The sequence below is a fragment of the Rhopalosiphum maidis genome, chromosome 1 (genome assembly GCF_003676215.2).
Source record: "Rhopalosiphum maidis isolate BTI-1 chromosome 1, ASM367621v3, whole genome shotgun sequence".
Taxonomy (NCBI): Eukaryota; Metazoa; Arthropoda; class Insecta; order Hemiptera; family Aphididae; genus Rhopalosiphum; species Rhopalosiphum maidis.
This window is the reverse complement of record NC_040877.1, coordinates 82,813,211-82,833,773: the sequence shown is the minus strand read 5'-3', so window position 1 is coordinate 82,833,773 and position 20,563 is coordinate 82,813,211. Positions and strand designations below refer to the sequence as shown.

The following is a 20,563-nucleotide window of genomic DNA, read 5'->3' as shown; positions in this document are numbered from 1 at the left end:
AAGATGGATGGATCTACAAATTCTAAGCTATGTACTTATACCATTATTGTGTTACATAATATTATTATGAGTTTAAGCGCTTCGATTGACTGCCTTTTTCTACTTATTAGCCATAAAAAATAATAGTATTGATTTTGCATAGTTGTACCTTAATGATAAATAATATGATAATATTGATAATGAAACAAGTAATATATTATATTATGATGGGCGATGAAGTATTAAGATGTTAAATTTCTGAAACATTTAAAATTATTTTAATTTTGTGTTTTGAATTGCATCAATATAATAGAATATTTGCATAATCTACATTTAAAACTACAATGAGCACATTTGATTAGATTACAAGAGAAAATGAAAAATATTAAATTACATTAATAAGTGAAGGAGAAAGCCACTTAGCAACTTTTAAACATTAACACTAATTTGATTATTTGAATTTTCCAATAATTTTGAAATAATAAAAGTACATATTAGTATAAATTATTCAATAAAATGTTTTTAACGACTGTAATCACTAGTCAGAATTTATATGGGAGGGATTCTAATATTTTTTTGTTCAATTATGAATCAAGTTAATTATAAGGGTATACTCTGTTTGTATTGAAATAAATGTAAACATTTTCGGAAATATCATGTTTGAGGTTTTAGGTTTTAAGTAAAATTCGCATATAGTTTTAGAGTGATATTATGATCCATTTCAGAATACTATTAATAGGTTTACCTGTGATAATATTTTGGTTATTTTGTTTTATTTCTTTTTAGTATTTCAGGTGTTAAAGATTCTTGATTATTGACGGAAAAACAACAATATTAAAAGTAGTATATAAAAACTGATTATTTGTATAGCGTTTACGATATTAAATATGTATTTATACGAGTATATCACAAGAATAATATAAATTCCAGCTTTTGCCTATTGGCTAACTTCTCTTTATGTGCGCCTGTCGTGTGTCGTGTCATTACGTAAATCTACGTATATATGCTTAATTATATATTATTGTTTGTTTTATAAATAAAGTAAAAAAAAAATATATATATATAAATACGTAAAAAGTTGCATCGGTAATAATATGTACCTACATATTATAAAGCTCTTTTATATAAATTATAGCTCTTTTGGGATTCTAATGATATGCATAATTTTATAAACAGCAAAAAGTTTATTATTAATAACATCATTTGTTGAGCTTATTGAAATACTATTTAAGCCCATTGTACATTTCACGAATCCTATAATATATCAAACACATGAAACATTGTACATTAGAGGCGCGCTATGGAATTGATGACGATAATACAATTAAAAACCATGAAAAGTAGTAGGCGCGTGTGCCATTTAATTTTTTAAGACAGATACATTTGGTCTGAACAGAAAAGATGCCCAAAATTAGCAATTTACAGTCGACGTTTAAATTGAAAAAGTCAAGTATTTTCAGTTTATTTAACGGAAGATATAACCGTAATACCCTCTTAGTAGTATGGATGGATGATTTTCTTTTTGGCCGATAAAACCACTAAAGAATAATATTTTGCATTGTTTCTATCTTCCTTTATTATTATTATTATTATTATTATTTTTTGTACATATCATGTATAAAGAATACATTTTGTTCAATTGAAAGTCATCGTTTATTTTTATGTTTATGAAAAAAAAAAATATATACATACATTCGATATTTGCATAATTGAACGTAGTTCGGAAGCCGGTAAAACAAAACAGTCTGGTCTCGAGCGTAAAAATATGGATCCATCTAACCATGAAATTCCACATTGCATTGTATGAATACGAATGACGGGGATAATACAGACAATTCGAGCGAATTTTTAAGTGAAAAAAAAAAAATAAAACAAATAATTTAATATATCATATGCGCGAAATAAAGTAACCGTAGGTGGATAAATTTTAACAAACAATTGAGTAATACGAGGTAGACTATTGGTGGTTTACATTATTTAATTTCAATTCTGGTTGTTGTGTGTGATAACGATGAATTAATCAAATCAATTTTCAGTCAGTCCATTTAACATATTTGTTTATTGAAAAATGTTTATTTCTTTCGCTTCCTATTTAATTTTGAATAGAACATTCTAAGTAATTTGTTTGTATAGGTTGTAGAAATAATTATTTATTTCACTTTTATATTCAAATTATATAAGAAGTCGTAAATATATTTTTTAAAATTAAATATAAAATATTTATGAATTGATTGTTACTATATCAAATCTTAAATGTTCGAAATATAATTAAACTATGATAAATAAAAATTATAAATTATTAGAATACCAATTTTATTGAATGCAGCTAATTCAAATAATATAAAACCTATACAATTAGGTATCAGTCTGCTGTACAGATGATGTAAAGTATTAAACTTGAAGTCAATGATAATAATATATCATTGTATTCAAAAAACGATTCTGAGAGGAGACGGTCTGTCGGCCTACCACACTAAATATATTTCGTAATATATTTTTTGATATTGCAATTAAAGTTATTTCTTTTACTTTTAGTATCACATTAGATCGAAATATCTACGGTCATTTATTTTTAAGTTACATCAAATAACTGTAATCGATTTTGTCTGAAATTGAATTTGTTAAAAAACTCCTGTTTTTCCTTATTTTTTTTTTTTTTTGTTTTTTTTCCCCAATTCCAAAAAAAAATACTAGGTATTTTTACTTTTAACCACTTAAGTACCAACTAGATTCAATTTTCTACCAGAATTCTCTGCCCATTTTTGAAAATCGCAGTATTTTTCCCATTCTAAAGGTGATGTTAGACATAAAAAAACATACACAAATCATTGTAAAAATCAATATTTAAAATATCAAATAACTTGAGTAACGAATAATATAATTTAATTAATTATTTATATTTATATACAATTAAATAAATAATTATTATATAAAAAATGAATATCTTCGCTTCATTAAAAACAAAAAAATTCTTATATACTTAAAAAAAAAAATATTTTTTTTTTTTTTTATAATTGTTTTCAATACCACACCATTATTAGTTGTTCATTATACTGTCTTAAATGTCAGTATTTTGATCTGTAATACTATTATTGTGATGCTGATTATATTTTCACAAATTTAGTTATAGAAGTAAAAATAACAAACATTTATTTAAGTGTTTTCAATTAATTAATGGATTTTATACAAAAAAAAAAAAAAAAAACAAAACAAAAATTACCAAAATATAATAGTATTTATTGCTTAGGTCCAAATTGTAGTTTGATTTTAAGATTAAATATACCATATTTTATAATTAGTTGTAAAAATCATATTTATCTTACTCTGCAACGCATATAACTCACTTTTTAAGTTGAATTCAAAACAATACAAAGTTATAATAAAATGTCAAATCCGCAGTCTTAGTTTTAACAAACTATTTTACTAAATAATATTCATATATTTAAAAATACATTTGGTTAAAAAAAGTTGAAACCTGGCGATAAAAGAAGCTTAGAATAAGTTTTATACCACAAATAAAACGTCGAGCCTGGTGAAAAAGTGCACTCAGAATAATGAATTAAGTTATGGAAATTGTTAATTTAAGGTTCAAAAAAATTATTTATCGAACTTTTGAAACTGCTATAGTTAAGAGACTATATTAACGTGGAATAACATTTTTATCCGTAAAACACAGCCAAAGGTTAATGGTCAATTAGTGTCATTATGGACAATGCGATAAAATGATCTAAATAAAAGTACTAGTTGGATCAGAGATTCCGCCACTGTAATATTAGTGTAAGGTTATCATGATATTATACATTCAATTTTTTTTTTTTTATTATAAAAGACGTGTAACCAATAAAACTTAAATGGGGAAAAAAAAGAAAAATCTATTTCATACAACATAATATACACGTTGATACGTGTTAGTGTTTGTGGTATTTTTTGTCACCCCATCAGGGATTAAATTCACTAGATATTCATATAGAACCTTGACGCTCTTTTGGAAAGTGCAGGAAGCGTCTTATCAGCTGTCGAGACTGAGTACTCTTCTCGTGACGGTCCAGAGAGAAATTCAATTTTACGATCGACATTTTAGTATTGTAACATAAGTAAAAATTATGGCCACTGTGCGCAAAGCTGTGTAAAAAAAATATTCTATTTAAAGTCATAATGCACAGGAGTTAAGGGAAAAGATTTATGACGTGCGAGCTTAGGTATACTTAATATTATGTAGTCTATGTATAATATGCGATGCATTCGTTTGGATGGATTTTGATGTACCAAACGGAATACTATTTATCATAATTTTATTTTGCATTCAAACGTATACCAACGAATATTTACCATCTTTAGACATGCTTAAATAACACAGCGCGTAACTATTTAATAATAACATTCAAGCCGTATGTGGGTGGGTACAAATAATTAGATTATACAGTACACGAGTAAATTATAAAGTATTTAATATTTATTTATGCATATGCTTTTGGCTCTTCATTTTATAATATTAAATGCATTTAAAATTTTGAATGTAGTGATTTTGCACAAAACTTTCTCAAGTTAAATAATATTATTATGATGTATTTTCTAAATAAAATCATTAAAAACTAAAAAGATTGAAAATTAAAATATTATTTTAGACGTCTTACTGTAAGTGAGTAGTTTTCAAATTTTCATGAAACTGATTTAATTATTGTTTGATATTATGAAATTAATATTATACAATATACCTAGCTTAGTGTTCAAAAAATGACAGCTTTTTAGAATAAATAAATTTAAAATTATATGAAAAATACTGAACGTGAAGATCGAATTAAAAAATGTACATTATCAAAAAACCTTTAAACTAATTAATGATCTTTACGATTACACACAATAATAATAATTAAAATTGTATAATATCAAGAACTTATAACTTTTTTGAACATAGATTTTCGTATTTAAAAAACGCGATGAAGGCATGTGCATCGCAAACACAACATCATATTTCGTTAAACTACGGATAACGATTGTTATACATGACGGAGTGTGCATTTTACAAATTAAAAAAAAAAATGTAAAATAAAAATAAAAACGGTTTTAAAGTATATTGCACGTAAAGTTGTTGACACATTTGTTTTATTAAAACTTATACACACTGAAACACGACACGCCCAAACATCTGATCGTCTAAAGAAGAATCTATTGTACATAAAACAAATAATATCGTATGTGAATAAATTACACGAATAAATGTACGGATTTTCCACGAATGTTTTGCATTACTATTGTACGGAAAGATTGGCTGGAAAACGGTACACCAGTAATGACAAGTATATTATTATACATATCTATGCTCGACTTGATCAAAATTATGTTCAGTACCGTTGTAATAGCTGCCATATCATCGATAGCACCGAACGAAATAGCGATGTTATGGTATCGTAGCCGGATTTGTCAGTTTTCTTTAAACGCAATGCGTCTCAGACGTAGATGTACCTGATATAACAATAATAATATTATAGTGCAAGACCGCAGCCAGAAGAAAAATTGTGTTTGGGGGGGGGGTGTTCAGTATAAATGTATTATATTATACAAGTTAATAGGCATTTAAACCTATTCAATCTTATTTCAAGAAAAACAATTCGGAAGGGAGGGGGGTCTGAAACTTGAAACCCTCCCCCTAGCTACGCCCTTGCTGGAGTGTCATCATGTCATTGCATTATATTATAATATTGTTTATTATGGCCAGTGCTTTATATCGGAGTGAATTATCCGCCAATTCTAATAATATTATTGCGGGCGTCGTGTCGTTCATGCATTACAGACGTTGTACACAGGTATTCACATTATATTATTATTATATTTTGCATTATCGGTGGGCGCAAACAAAATCGCGATCACATAATATCCATACAACTACGTACTACACCGTTCACGAATATCAGAAGTTACGTCAAAAATCCATTATGGCTTGTCGTCCACAGGTGACACGTATACCACACGTATACGACATCCACGGCTGTCATGCTCGCTCATCAATATCGTAATAATTTGTAATCGTACAAAGATTGTAATAATTAATTTTGCCGACGTGTTTTGTTTTCTTATTATTATTATTATCATCGTCGTTATAATCGAGTGTTCGTTCGTTGTGAACGTGTTATGTGAATAATATTATAACATTTATATAGGTGCCAACTGCATTATTATTATTGTGGTCTACGAATTGTATTTATAATGTTAGAGCTATTCGTAAACGGTTTTTTTTTTTTTTTTGATATACTATACTATTAATGACCTGGCTGTTTTCTTGAACGATCATAGAGATCACACAGTTTTATATTATCTGGTCCTCGTTTTAAATACTACGCTCAAAATATTGTATTATTTAGCCTAACTTTAATAATCCGCCATTCTATAGGATCGGTCATAAAATTATAATATATTTAACGGTTATTTTTTTTCACAATCATTACTTTTTGTCGAAATTTTGTACGCACTGGATATGTTTTTATTTTAATAACATATTATTATAAACAATTACAACCGTTTGCTTTTTATTTTTATTTAAAATGTTTAATATTCGTCGTCTATTGTTTTATTGTCATTGAAATATTTCACTGCAAAAAAAAATCTTTATGTTTCATATAATTTCAAATACGTTGCTTAAAATGTTTAATTACAAAACAGAACAATCCTGGAAAAAAAAAAACGATGTGACAATCATTGACATAAATATTTGTTTCTTTTAAATATTTTTTTAACTGTATATGTATTTATATATAAATTGGAATTTTTTTCTTAATCATCGTTAATATGTAATATAATTATAATCATTATAATATAAAAATGCATTCTAATGTTAATACGATGAAGCTACGTGCAATATAATAATATTCAATGTCCAAATGATTTAGATACGCAACAAAAATCAAACATAATATTATATACAAATGTATTAATTGTGTTATGCATGAGCTAATTTTGTATTGAAGTAGAAACCACCCATTTTACTCAACAGAAGATGAGGACCGTTAATACCTAACAAATTTTGTATTTTATACGAATGTAAAAAAATATATTTATGTATTCCGTGAAAATTATGTTGTTGTAATAAGTGATTGTGGCATTTTTTTTACGTCTAAACAGGTCAAACTAATAAAAAAAAAAAGTTTCACAAAAGTGTAATACACGTATAAAATAAATGAAAATAAACGTTTATTTACACAAAAAGCTTTTTCTTCGGTCAAATATTATAAATTAGAATAAGTTTTCAAGTTTGAATTATTGTTATATGACATAACTCTTACTTGTTTTAAATAATTTTCTTATAAAAAGTGAAAAGTTTATTTGAATTCTAAATTATACACAACCTATCGATATTTTCATAAACGACGAAATTGGATCCATTTTAAATATAAACATTGGTTTCTCAAAAAATAGAATAAAATATAAATGTTTTTGTGATTCTTTTTAAATCTTTAAAACACTGATAATAAGTGATTGTATTATTTTATGGAAAAATATGCGTTATAATAATGTGCTTAAAATTACACTTGTTTTTTCAAATGAAGTTATTATGTGATCGTTTAAAATATATATATATACTCTAAAAAACAATTTCGAAATGGGTAATAATATAAAGTAAATATTAAAAAGTCAATGAAGCAGATGGTGTATCCAGATGTTGCCAATCTTAAATTTCCCTAGCATCGTTTACTTCTATTTTAATAGAAGATATAATATAACGTATGTAAAAAGTTTAAACTATTTATGACTCCAAAAAAGGGGTGTTTTACCTATTCGCACCATAACTTGATACTTCAAGTACCTCGCATTTACCGATTTTGTATATTTATCAATCATCAAGTATTGAAATATTTAACAATATGTGTGTGTGTGTGTGTATGTGGGTTTGTTGTCATAATTTCTAATTACTCAAAAATATACTTAAGAGTCATACATTTATTGGAATTAAATAGAAACGTTTGCATTTTTTATAGCATAAATTATTTTTAGTTAAACTTGAAGGTTATTTCTATCATAAATAAGTAGTTTTTAAATAACAAATCCAGTGTCAATGAAGCACCATTGTTTCTTTTTATGCAACATTAGTATTTTAATTTCACGTAAAATCATTATCAGTACATTTAAATTCTGTATAAAGGTCTTAGATATTAGCTGTATATCATAGATATGTATATGACGTACAGTATTACTGGTATCTATTTACAATATTATGAGAGGCTATACTAGATATAAAACTAATATTTTTACACTCTGAAAGTTTTTAACAACAAGGGAAACATTATTTCATATTATATTTACTTTAAGATAACAGATTTTATAAAATAACATCTTAGTAGTTTCTTTAGTAAACTTTTATTGAAATATACTCTTATCTATACTAATCTTGCAATAATTAATATTTATTTATTTTTGTATCGGAAAGATTTCTAGGCCTCACTAAGTAAAACACTTGTTAATAGATATCAAATAAACTAAAAAAAAACCCAAAATGTATATAGTTACTTTATAATTAAGATTAATGTAATTTTAATATTTATAAATTTTATTTATTCTATTTTAAATTGGCAAATCCGACTCTATTGTTTTCCAAATCAAATGTAGTGTAAACGCTAGACAAAAATCCACCTCCTAATGACCAAACTCCATCTTCTAATCCTGAATCACAAAACGCTGTTATGCAAATCGTTCCATTTTGTTCATTTTCCATCTAAAAAATATGATATTTAAAATTTAAAAAAAATTCCACGTCAAAACTTTAAACATAATTATTTATTAATAAGTACTCACTTTTTGGATGTAATGTCTTCCACTAATAACAAAATCTCGAGAACCTATGTTGATAGTGATTTTTGGCAACTTATTCACTAATGAACATGGTACCTTTAAAGTGCATTCAAGATAATTTTCATTAATAAGTTAATAGTATAAAATCTTTAAGTGGTTTTAAACAGTTACTATTTCGGTATGCGAACAACACTTATCATTATATATAACATTTTAATGTCACTAATGTATTGTCACGCACAATAATGGTTTTTGACTTAAAGTATATACTTTTTTCGATCATAAATTTATAATACATAAGATAATACTTCCAAAGACGCTTTATATTGGGCATTAAATCATCGATTTTTTTAGAGCTACTTTACCACTTTTTTCATTACTTTACACTTTTCTAAGATGTGTAAACCTTAAAATAAAATGTAGTGAATGTTATATTATACTATTATAATAAACTATGAATTAATATTATATTCTGTAAGAAATCAAGAGCGGTTTTAAGAAATTGTACCACTGTATTATAATTATTTTTTTATCATTGTGGAAAAAATATCAGCAAGTTTTGGTATAAAATAATATCCACTTGCAATCCAAAAGTCAAAAATAAAGTTCATTATTTTTCAAAAATATTTTCCTTAGTCAAGTAAGTGTTCTATTATGGCATCATACATATATAAATATATTTGTATGATACCTGAAAATATATCGGTTTAAGAGAGTTTATAATCTTCATATCTTTGTTCTAGAAATAAGTTTACATCTTATTGAATAAGGATTAACGACACTATAAAAAAACGTCACTAATAGAAGTTTTATACGAAACCCTAAAAAATACATTTTTAATCATAATTACCTCGTATCTGTTATATAAATATAAAGTGGCTTTAACAAAAGTATTTATGGCAGTAACGTATTCAGCAGGCACGCCAATTGTGTTAGAACCCGTATCCAATATCACTTGGCATCCTTGATCACAAAATGTCTTTGAATTTGTTTTGTTTATCTGTATTGAAAACCTAAATTTGTTTACATAATTACACTATTAATTTGATCATTAGAAACATCAAATGTTGTAATACTGGTTTAAGGTGATTCAAACTTATTAAAACATAAATCTTAAAATTTTATAATTTTATTTAATACTTCGTAGACATAAATTGTAGTAAAACTGTGATATTATACAGAAAATATAGTACATTGCATTGATTAATATCTGTTATAAACATTTTTAATATTAAACATGAAAATATTAAATTAAACCTAAGGGCTTGCTCTGTTGCTTATTAGGTTTCGATTGTACTTTACTACCTTTTAAATTAATTGGTTGCTGCGATGGATGTGTTATATTTTAATTCAATAATAAATTATAGTACCTGTATAAAAACTGTTTTTTAGTGAAAACCGTTCGTCAGGCTTTATTTTTGTGGATATTTTAAAATCAATTTATTTAGGTATATTTATATTTATTTTCCTTTAAGTAATATAATAGTTATACTTAGTTATTATTTCTAAGAACATCGTTATTTCCAATCAATATCAAATTTGTTAACATTTGAACTTCAAACACCGACAAAATAAAAACCTATGACCATGTATTCTTAAAGGTAGTATTTACTACTTGTAAAATTAAGTTTTAGATTCTGAGTGAAGCAATGATTGATTTAATTTTACAATAATATGCTCTTTTTACTGTCTTATTACGTTTCGGATTAGAAAAAGTTCTCTAATATTATAGGTAGTAAATGTTGGATTCAATCTGATAAAGTTTAAAAATTTGAAATTGTTGACAATTAAATATTATTTCAATTTGTTTTAATTGAAACATTTTCTTTTTAAAACTATTTGAAGATGCAATAGAAAGTTTATCATTAGCTGAACTAAAAGCAATCCCAAAATTTCTATTGCATTATCAAATAGTTTTAAAAAGAAAATGTTTCAATTAAAACAAATTGAAATAATATTTATTTGTCTACAATTTCAAATTTTTAAACTTTATCAAATTGAATCCAACATTGACTACCTTTAATATTGAAGATTGGAGAACTTTTTATAATCCGAAACGTAATAAGACAGTAAAAAGAGCATATTATTGTAAAATTAAATCAATCATTGCTTTACTCAGAATCTAAAACTTAATTTACAATTTTATATTTATAGAATACATTTATATAATATATATATATATATATATATAATATTTATTTAAGCATAACATTAAAATATGATTATAAACACTGACTATTCGAATAAAACAAATGATATTAAGTTTATAAAACTTTATAAAATAATCTTTAATTTGGAAATTTGATTAAACAAGGCGGTCTAAACCATGCATGGTATGTTCACTTGTCAAGATTAAAAATACTTTATTTACTTATTATACAGTAAGTGGTACGTATAATATCATTTAAATGTACAATTCACGCTTTCCGTGAGTACTTATTCAGTGTGTTTAACTATAAACTTATACATAATAACATAATAATAATCTTTATCGTTTGGAATGAATTCCAATGAATTGGAATATCTAACATAAAGTAACATACATATCATAATATAAGCTCTCATGACTTTTATAAATTATTAAAGGTACATTCTAATAATCATTGCGCTATGAACTGATATATTTTATTTGATAAAATTTAGTTAATTTGATTACATTTTATGATAAATGATTAATATAAGTTAAATTAAAATATGAACATTGACAATGTAATATATCATAAATGTAATATTTATTATTCATCGTAATTTGGTTAATACATTTTTCGTCTGTATTCTGTATAATATTACATATAGTTAATTGTAAAAAAAAAAAAAAAAATGTTGGTAAATATAGTTCGGATAACAATAATAAATGTATGGTATTTGTCGTTTATAAATTAATATGTTTTATATTGCCACGGAAGTAATAAATATTGATTGGTTGATTGCTATAATCCGATATGTAGTGGTTTTTTAGCGTATTTTAAAAACGATTTCCGTACTTATAATAATAGAAATGAATTATTTTTTTTTTTACATACTCGTAATATACACATAATCATAAATAATATGAAATATTATGATATCCTTATTTGGTATAATAATAATAGTGATAGTACAATGATAGTAATGATTTTTTTTTTTGCTTTTCATATTATTTTTATATATAAAAAAAAAATGATTTTCTTTAGCTCAACAATTGAATTATTTGGTAAATCAATGTATTACTAGTCAATTACACAAGTTTTATCAGGCTTGTTTTACTTCTTATTTTAGGATATCACGTTAACATCAACAATTTTTTTTTATTATTATTATTATTTAATGAGTGAGCGTTAATAATTTTTTTTTTAATGAAAACAAATTTTTTCGTGCGTATATGTTTAAGTAGAAGATGTTTCGAAATAAAATGCTGACTATTAGTTACAATATCATTAAATACAATATAATTATATATACTAAGAATAGAAGTTATTAAAAATGGTTCCACTAAAATATAAAATATATTTTATTTCAAATGTATTATTTATCATACTTGGTAATAATTTTTAGAAATTATAAAATATTGATAGAGTACTATTAATTACAAACCAATATTTTTAAATTAAAAATTATTATAATCCCTTTATTTTTCAAACCTATTTCCGCATAATAAACATATTTAGAACAAAAAATTAAATAAAACAAAAACTACTCGTTAAAATTTCATTCAAAAATCGTCGAATTAATCATTTATAGGAATAAAGACCTAAAAAAGTATATTTAATATTTGTGGATTTAAATTATGATATTAATTGTATTGAATTTTTGTGTGTGCCTATGTACATAATATGAATATTAATACATACACATATATGAATTAATGAACTAATTAAGTCTTGCAAAAACTGATTTTTTTTCTGTACAGATACTTACTGATTCATTTCAATTTGCCAATGCTTTTTTTGTAATACAGGGACATAGGTTATTTCACCACTAATATGTTTTCGTTCAATTCCACCAAGAAATATTGTTCCTCCTTTTGGTGTTGTAGGATCCCTGTTGAAATAAAATAATAATTGTATTAATATTAAAACTATAATTATTTGATGTTGCATTTTTCATTTGACTTATTATTACTAATTTAGAAACAACTCATAGCTTATTACTTTTTTGTTTTTCACTTTTTGGTGTGTTTTAATTTATATTTTCTGGTCGCATTATATTTATATTATTTATAGTTTATAACGGAAAGCATTTATAAATTATAAATAAAATATATTATTGAAACTATAAGTTGTTAATAATTATAAAAATATACAGATTGATTTATTACGAATGTTCAACATCTCTTATTCTATTTAGTAATAATATATTCAGAGCCGTGCCGTTAAGATTTGGCGCCCAGGGCAAGATTAAAAATATTCGCTCCCTATTTTATTTATCATTATGCATTATCTATTAATTTTCCATCAAAATATAATAATTTTCTTAGAGACATTTCTTAACTTGCTTTAAGCAATACATATTCAAGATGAAAATCGTTAGTCTGGTTAATTTATACCCGTGTATTACTCTAGATGAATTTCGACTTCAAAGGGCTGTGATATACGATAATATAATAATACAGATGATACATAATACATAATCTATATAAATTGCCTAGTAATATTACACGACATAAATTTATTTATAATATTAAAAAAATGGAATAATCTTGCACCATCATGCTTTAAGAAATTATAACACTATATAGAAATATTTTTATGAAACGTACAAATAAGGTATCCTTATTTTCTAAATTGTACATGATATATTATATGAGTAAATGTAAATTAGGTTCATTAAATGTATTTAAAATGTTATATTTATTTTTATTTTTTATTTACATTCATTAATAAGTAAGCAAATACATGTGAAATATAACATAATTATTAAATTAATATTAATTAAATCATGAATAATATTTTAAAACAAATTTAGAAAATGTATTCATGTATGCAAACATGTTTATGACACTTGTCATTAAAATATATAAAAATGTATGCATATAATTATAATTAGTGAATTCAAACACAAATTACCGTAGAAGTCTATCTGTTGTAAATACATAGTTGGTTTTGAATATACTAAATCATTGAGTACCTAGGTCTCTGTATTGCATATGTTGAATTTGAACTTATTGATAAATCATTGCACTCGAAAAACTATTGTAAGCAAATCAATATTATAACTTATTTATATAGATATAATATATTTTTTAATTAGGATTTTTCTAATAATTTCAGTAGCATAACAATTACTATCTTACTAAAGTTTCACTAATTCTAACTAACAGCATATCTACAATTATAAATTATTATATTATTATATCTAATAGGTAATATGTTATTAACATATAAATCTATAATTACCATATAATGGTGTAAAATATAATATATTTGTGGTAAAAATAGCTTAAAAATAAGCTTATTATAGAAAATTATAATATGAAAAATAATGGAATGTTTATAGATTCCATATTAAATATTTTTTTGAATTGCATACGCATTAATACGTTTAAAAAAAAATTGTTTTTTATAATTTTTTGATTTTTTTAAGTAAAATTTATGGTAAACCTTTTATTTATAAACCAACACAAATTAGGACAAAATAAAATAAAATAAGAAGTACACACACCATTATTATAATAATCTATTATAATTCATTAATTCATCGCTTCACTCAAGATTTAGCATATTATATTATATTAATAATAACTAATAACAAAATAATAATATAATTTGTTTGATGTTTAGTAATATTTACTGAGCTAAATAATGTTAAATTGACAATCAGATATCAGCACAATGATGTACAATAATTATTCATTATTATGTATTATTGTATTACTGTATTATTATACTGTATTTGTGTTGTTTAATTACACTCATATTCTGTGTTGAAAATAAGTTAAGGTACAAACATTTTATAAACAATGATTGATGTGTAGTGTACATATTTACAAACTATAATTTATTGCTTACCGATTCATGTATACTGAAAAAATTGGATTTACAATTTTTTTATCATCCAGTAATTTGTAAAAAAATGTATTGTTTGTCGTTCTAGCATTGGTGTTGTATCCTAAACCAATTACTCCATCGGCGTGCATGAATTGATATTGCGATAAGTTTGGTATACCAGTGATTTCAGCAAATATCAAATCAGTAACATTTAAATGACCCAACTAAATAAATAAAGTGTTATCAGAAATTTTATTTTAAACTTAAAATTGACTTAAATAAACTTAAACTATGGAATTATAATCATTACTTAAATATTAATAAAAAATATGTTTATTATTCTTAAAACTATTTCAATCATTCAAACTATATTTTTGTTATTTTTATGACACTCGTGCGTTAGATTTCTGCTTGATTATATATATTATTATTCATCTCAGATAAAGCAATATATAATTGCGAATTATTAACTTGTGAATTATGATCATAGCATAATTTATTAATCTTTCTAAAATAATTTTAGTGTCATAATTATAGTTCGTCGTCAACATTTTAACTAAACTCATAAAAAAATATTTGTGACTACTCTAAATTAAGTTTTTAATTTATAGCAAACATTACAATTTTGTATTACATTTTTGACAAGGTTTTAAATAAAAATCGTACATAAAAAAAAGATTTAAATATCTATAAATAAACTCAAAAAGGTTCAAAATAATTTTACATTTACACCATGTTTGGAAAATACTAATCAAAACATTTTATGTAATATTGAAATATTTATAATTATTCGTTTTTTAACATTACAATAAAGAATAAAATAAGTTTTGTAAAAAATTAGTGATGCATAAAAATTCACCTTTTGTTTTATTTTTTTTCTCAATTATTTTGATAAGTATTGTGCATTTTTTACTTCATTTCTTTCAAGTTACCATATACATCCATTTTTTTTTACCATCATAAGTCACCACCAAAGTATAAAATCAAATCCAAAAGATAATAATAAAAAAAAACATTATTTTATATCAATTCATTGTGGGGGTACCACTCAGATTCTAAAATTTGAAGCAAATGCTGTTCGTCTCAAAATTAGTCAAGTTTTAATTAAATTACCTATTTTAATTGTATTATATTTGTGTTCTTGTCTTGCAAAAGTATAACATAGTATAAGTAGGTACAATATGTATAAAAGCAATTTCTAATAAAATATTTATGCCATCGCCTATTAGAATACAATCAGCTTTTGGCGGAGATTTTACTTTAAGGTAATGCATCTAAATTACCTATTTAACCATTTCAATCATGATACTCTATAATTTTGGAGGTTTATTAATCAATGTATGATAAAAATGCAAAGGTTATTGACAATCCAAACTATTGGTTTTATACAACGTAATTTATCATAATTACATGGTGTGCACCGAGTAGAAAAATCGTAAAAAAAATATGGTCATCCAATCATGACTTCATTTTTTATAATATTTATTATACTGATTGGTCGTTATAATTATTTCTCCGTTATTATTCTTTTAGGAACTTTTAACAAGTAGATAATCATAAGCTAATATATTCATAGTATTATGACTTGATATATTATCATTGAGTAGTCCGTTATCGATTAATACGATGTGTTAATCATTACTTACTCTAACTGTATCGCACGTTAAATTCCCAACTAATCCATCCACATTAAACGGTGTTGGATCTATTAATTTGTGTGTTGACGAAACATCCTGATCATACAAATGTTTCTTACCTTTGAGGTATACATATTATAATATGTTATATAATAAGAAATTTATTAAATAGGTATTGCAAATTATTATAAATAATAAATATATGAACCAATCGATAAAAACTTACTGCAGATCGGATATATTTTTTCTGAACATAGTTTTGACGGTATCCACATATCACTCCAAGTTGTGTCAAAAATCACTAAAAATTTCTGTCCAGGTTTTCCCACTAATATTTCCGCGTAATATTCACTCTAAACAAGCGCATCACTTTAATCTTAACTTTTTTTTTTTTTTTTTACTTTAGACAAATTTAAAATTATCATTAATTCTGAATTTCTTATAATCCTTTGTATTGATATTAAATTAATAAATCATGAAAAAAATATTACAATAAATTACAGCGTTAAATATACAGTGTGAGTCACAGGATAGGCCAAAAAACGAGTTATTTCTATCTATTTTTAGCCCTAGTCCCGTGACCCACCTGTTCGCATACCACAATTGTATGATTATTAAAATATATAAATAATTTAATATCGTTTATGATTAAGATACATTTAGCATATTGACTTATATCTATAATATACTTAGACTCGATTTTTATTGTACCCGTAATAAATTATAAACATTATTATAAAATATTGCGATACGATAATAATACTTTATTAACGGTTACGGACCAATTTAAAATAGTTATTAAAAATCATTCGTACTAAAACTTATTAAATACATTATTATATTCAATAAATTAATAAAAAAAAAGTAATATTATTTAAGATAATTTTAGTTTTAACATACCCACGAATCTTACCATAGCCTAAATTATTTACATTTTTAATTTATATACCTATGTGTTTGTTTTAGTAAAACAAATAATGCAATTTAAAATTATTTAAAGAAATAATTTTATTAGTTTTTCAATTGTTTTTTTACACTTAAATCATAGGTACTGTATTTAAATTATTTGGTATTAAATTTACTTTAAATGTCGAGTACGTAAAAATGTTGTATTACTTACGTCCATATATTTGAATAGTGTGATATTTTCATTCGTCGGATGCGTTTTTTGAATATTTAATTTCCTGGTATAATGGGGATCTTTAATTAACATTTGCAATGGGGATTTCCGTCTAATTAATGGCATACTAAAAAATAAAATTATTTTTACACAATTAATTCTTACTTTATTAGTACGGTATATTTACGGTTTTATATACTAAATACGATTAGATTATTCAGTTAATTTTAATAAATACAAAAGTATTACCTATAAATGTTTGTTTCTTCTGCAATGGAGCAAAACACATGATAGAAAAGCACAAGTAACATTAATCTGTACATCATATTTTATAATTTCTTTTTTTTACACAAAACGAACCAAACCGGAATGAATACACTTTGATAGTTTAAAACGATATGATGTTATAATATTATTCTGAACTGTTACCCATGGAATAGTGTATTTCAGACAAAATATGAATGTAGATTAGCATAATTAGATAGGTCAGAGGTTCTCAAACTGTGCTTAGTTTAACCTCGGGGCTCCAAAAAGTGATATAAGGGCTCTGTGGATATATCCAAATGCAATATTATTAATTTTAATTATCATGCTTTATAAATTTTTACTTATTTATATTCTTACTTTTAAAATTATTTTTTTAACATCATGTGAGATTCGTAAAGAAACAAGGTTGAGAACCATTGTAATTTATTAAGTTAAAATACAATAATATGGTACGGTGTAAGAAATTAGTATAGCAATATTATCATTTATTGATCAATATTTGCCACATTATAATATGTTATCGCTTCACTATAGTGTAAAGTAAACATACTAACTGGCCTCATATCATATTATAAAACGAAATATTATATGTAGGTATTATTATGATGTTAAATATTTAATTATTATAAATATATAACTATCAGAATACAATTTTATACAAAAAAAAAAAACTAAATTATATTTGATTGTGTATTTGAAAGTCATTTTAAATGCTTATAATAATATCACAATAATAATCAGTTGTATGATAAATTTTATAATATTAACAACTTAGTCTAAAACTAATTCTACAAAACACGATTTTGTATATATATTTTTTTTTTAATTGAAAATCGTTTCCATTTTTATATCAATCTTTACAAGATTATATTTTAATAAGACATAAAATTATTGGTGTAAATTAATTAATAGATAGAAAATTATTCATAAAATCTTAATTTACTGTACCAAAATTAGTTACTGTTGTACCTAAACTGTATTTCTCGAAAACAATACACATTTCAATGTTATTCATAGAACAACATATTATATTCATTACATTTGGTTTAAAAACAATAACGATGTACATTAATATTGTAATTATTGTTTATGTAATTTAATAGTGATTTAAAAAATTAAAATAGCATTTAGTAAAATAAATATTTATAAAAGAAAATTAATTGGAGCAAACGTGAAAAATAGGTTATTGTGAAAATTATAAATTATACGTATACATATTTTACAATTATATATAACATTTAAGTTTTATGCAAAATAAATAAATTATTAATTGTTTTGTCGGAATTACTTATTTATAAGTGTTTACTGTTCTGAATCAAAAACTGTATAACAATTTAAATGTCAAATTGTAGAAAATCTTTATAGATTCCATTCTACCACACCTATGTATTAAAAAAAAAAATAATAATCCCGAATTAAACTTCTTGTCACCTAACTGTATACTGTATAGCACACTTTGTAATATAAATCCAAATCTTTCAGCTTTTAATTTAAAAAAGCAATACTTAATATTTTCTTGGAACGTGTTTTGAATACAGCTTAATGTTAATTAATATTGTACATAATATATATCTAGTAGGTTAGTAGGTATATTTATATTTTATCATATCCTGCTTTGTATGGTTAAACATTTTATAAATTAAAAACTAAACAGTTAATATACTCCATATTTTTTAAATTCATTTTTGAAAAAAAAAAAAAAAATTGAAATTTTTTTAAATTAATTTTGTTTAAAATTATTCCTATTGTTTTTCACAGTTTATATTGAAATATACCATGCGATGCGCATGAGTTAGTAAATACAACACAATTACATATACCTATATAAAATAATTATAATAATATAACAAGCTGTTGTTATTTTAAATAAATATAGACGTATCTACATTTGAAAAGTATGAATATGTTTGCCACATAAAAAGCTTAAAATTAATCAAAATATTTTTAAGACTGCATTGTGTGTATACTATAAACAATAATATAAATAGAGAAAAAATGTTTCAAGTTTTTCGATTAATATTTTTTTTTTTTCAACAAAATATTGTAGCTGATTAAGAATAGTATCATAATTTTTACGTTGGATATCCTATTTTGTCAAAACGTAAACTACATAAACAATCGATGTCACTTTATATCATAACAATAAATTTCAATATCTTTGATAGCTTTTAATGTAAGTAAAAACAAATACGGCTTAACAAAGTAGATTGTATAGTTCAAAAATATACGAGTATATAGCATTAAATAATTAGAAAATAAAATAAATTTTGCTGGACATTTTCTCTTGGCATATCACCAACGAACTTTGGCATATTGACTCTCACGAGCAAAAAAAAAGAAAAATTAATTAAATTCAATAACATTATATTCATCTATCGGAAGTTTAAGATTTTATTCGTTGATAACATATTAAATATAATGTAGTGTATATAACATAGATGCATAGTTTGCAACTTACGATCGTATAATGTTTCTTAATTTTTATAACTTATGATTTTGGTTATTTTTATCCAATTTATTAGATGATAACCTATAGGTAGCTATTGTCAAGTTCATCATTTTGTATAATTTAATATTAGATAATTTATTACATTTTTATAAGAAATACGGTCGTTTAGAATAAAGTTTCATGAGCGCTGAAGCGGTATAACAAATTATGAATTGTATATTATATTATATTATTTTAATGAAATCTAAATTGTATTAAAATAAATTGGCTAGATAATAACTATCCATTATATCTCAACCTTTTTAGTTGTGCGAAATACCAATTTATTATAATAATAATAAATTAAAAATTTCAGTGGCCCAAT

General features: G+C 23.8%; 1 protein-coding gene across 1 annotated transcript; it reads right to left on the bottom strand.

The window, feature by feature from the left end:
- Positions 1–8,469: 8,469 nt before the first annotated feature.
- LOC113555722 (lysosomal aspartic protease-like) lies at positions 8,470–17,888 on the bottom strand. The gene is made up of 9 exons (XM_026960243.1): positions 17,733–17,888; positions 17,484–17,610; positions 16,590–16,716; positions 16,373–16,482; positions 14,748–14,950; positions 12,658–12,780; positions 9,611–9,773; positions 8,764–8,856; positions 8,470–8,683 (listed from the first exon to the last, which is right to left on the bottom strand). Exons 1-9 carry the CDS (start codon positions 17,807–17,809, stop codon positions 8,528–8,530), a joined length of 1,179 nt encoding a protein of 392 aa, XP_026816044.1. The 5' UTR covers positions 17,810–17,888; the 3' UTR covers positions 8,470–8,527.
- Positions 17,889–20,563: the final 2,675 nt, after the last annotated feature.

What these genes read in the sequence shown, in the direction of transcription:
- LOC113555722 (XM_026960243.1), bottom strand. Translation starts at nt 17,809, where the DNA reads ATGATGTACAGATTAATGTTACTTGTGCTTTTCTATCATGTGTTTTGC. An exon ending in TTTTCAGTATACATGAATCG is followed by an intron (nt 12,781 to 14,747) that starts GTAAGCAATAAA and finishes TTATTTCAACAG; the next exon opens with GGATCCTACAACACCAAAAG. An exon ending in TGGCAAATTGAAATGAATCA is followed by an intron (nt 9,774 to 12,657) that starts GTAAGTATCTGT and finishes AAACAAATTTAG; the next exon opens with GTTTTCAATACAGATAAACA.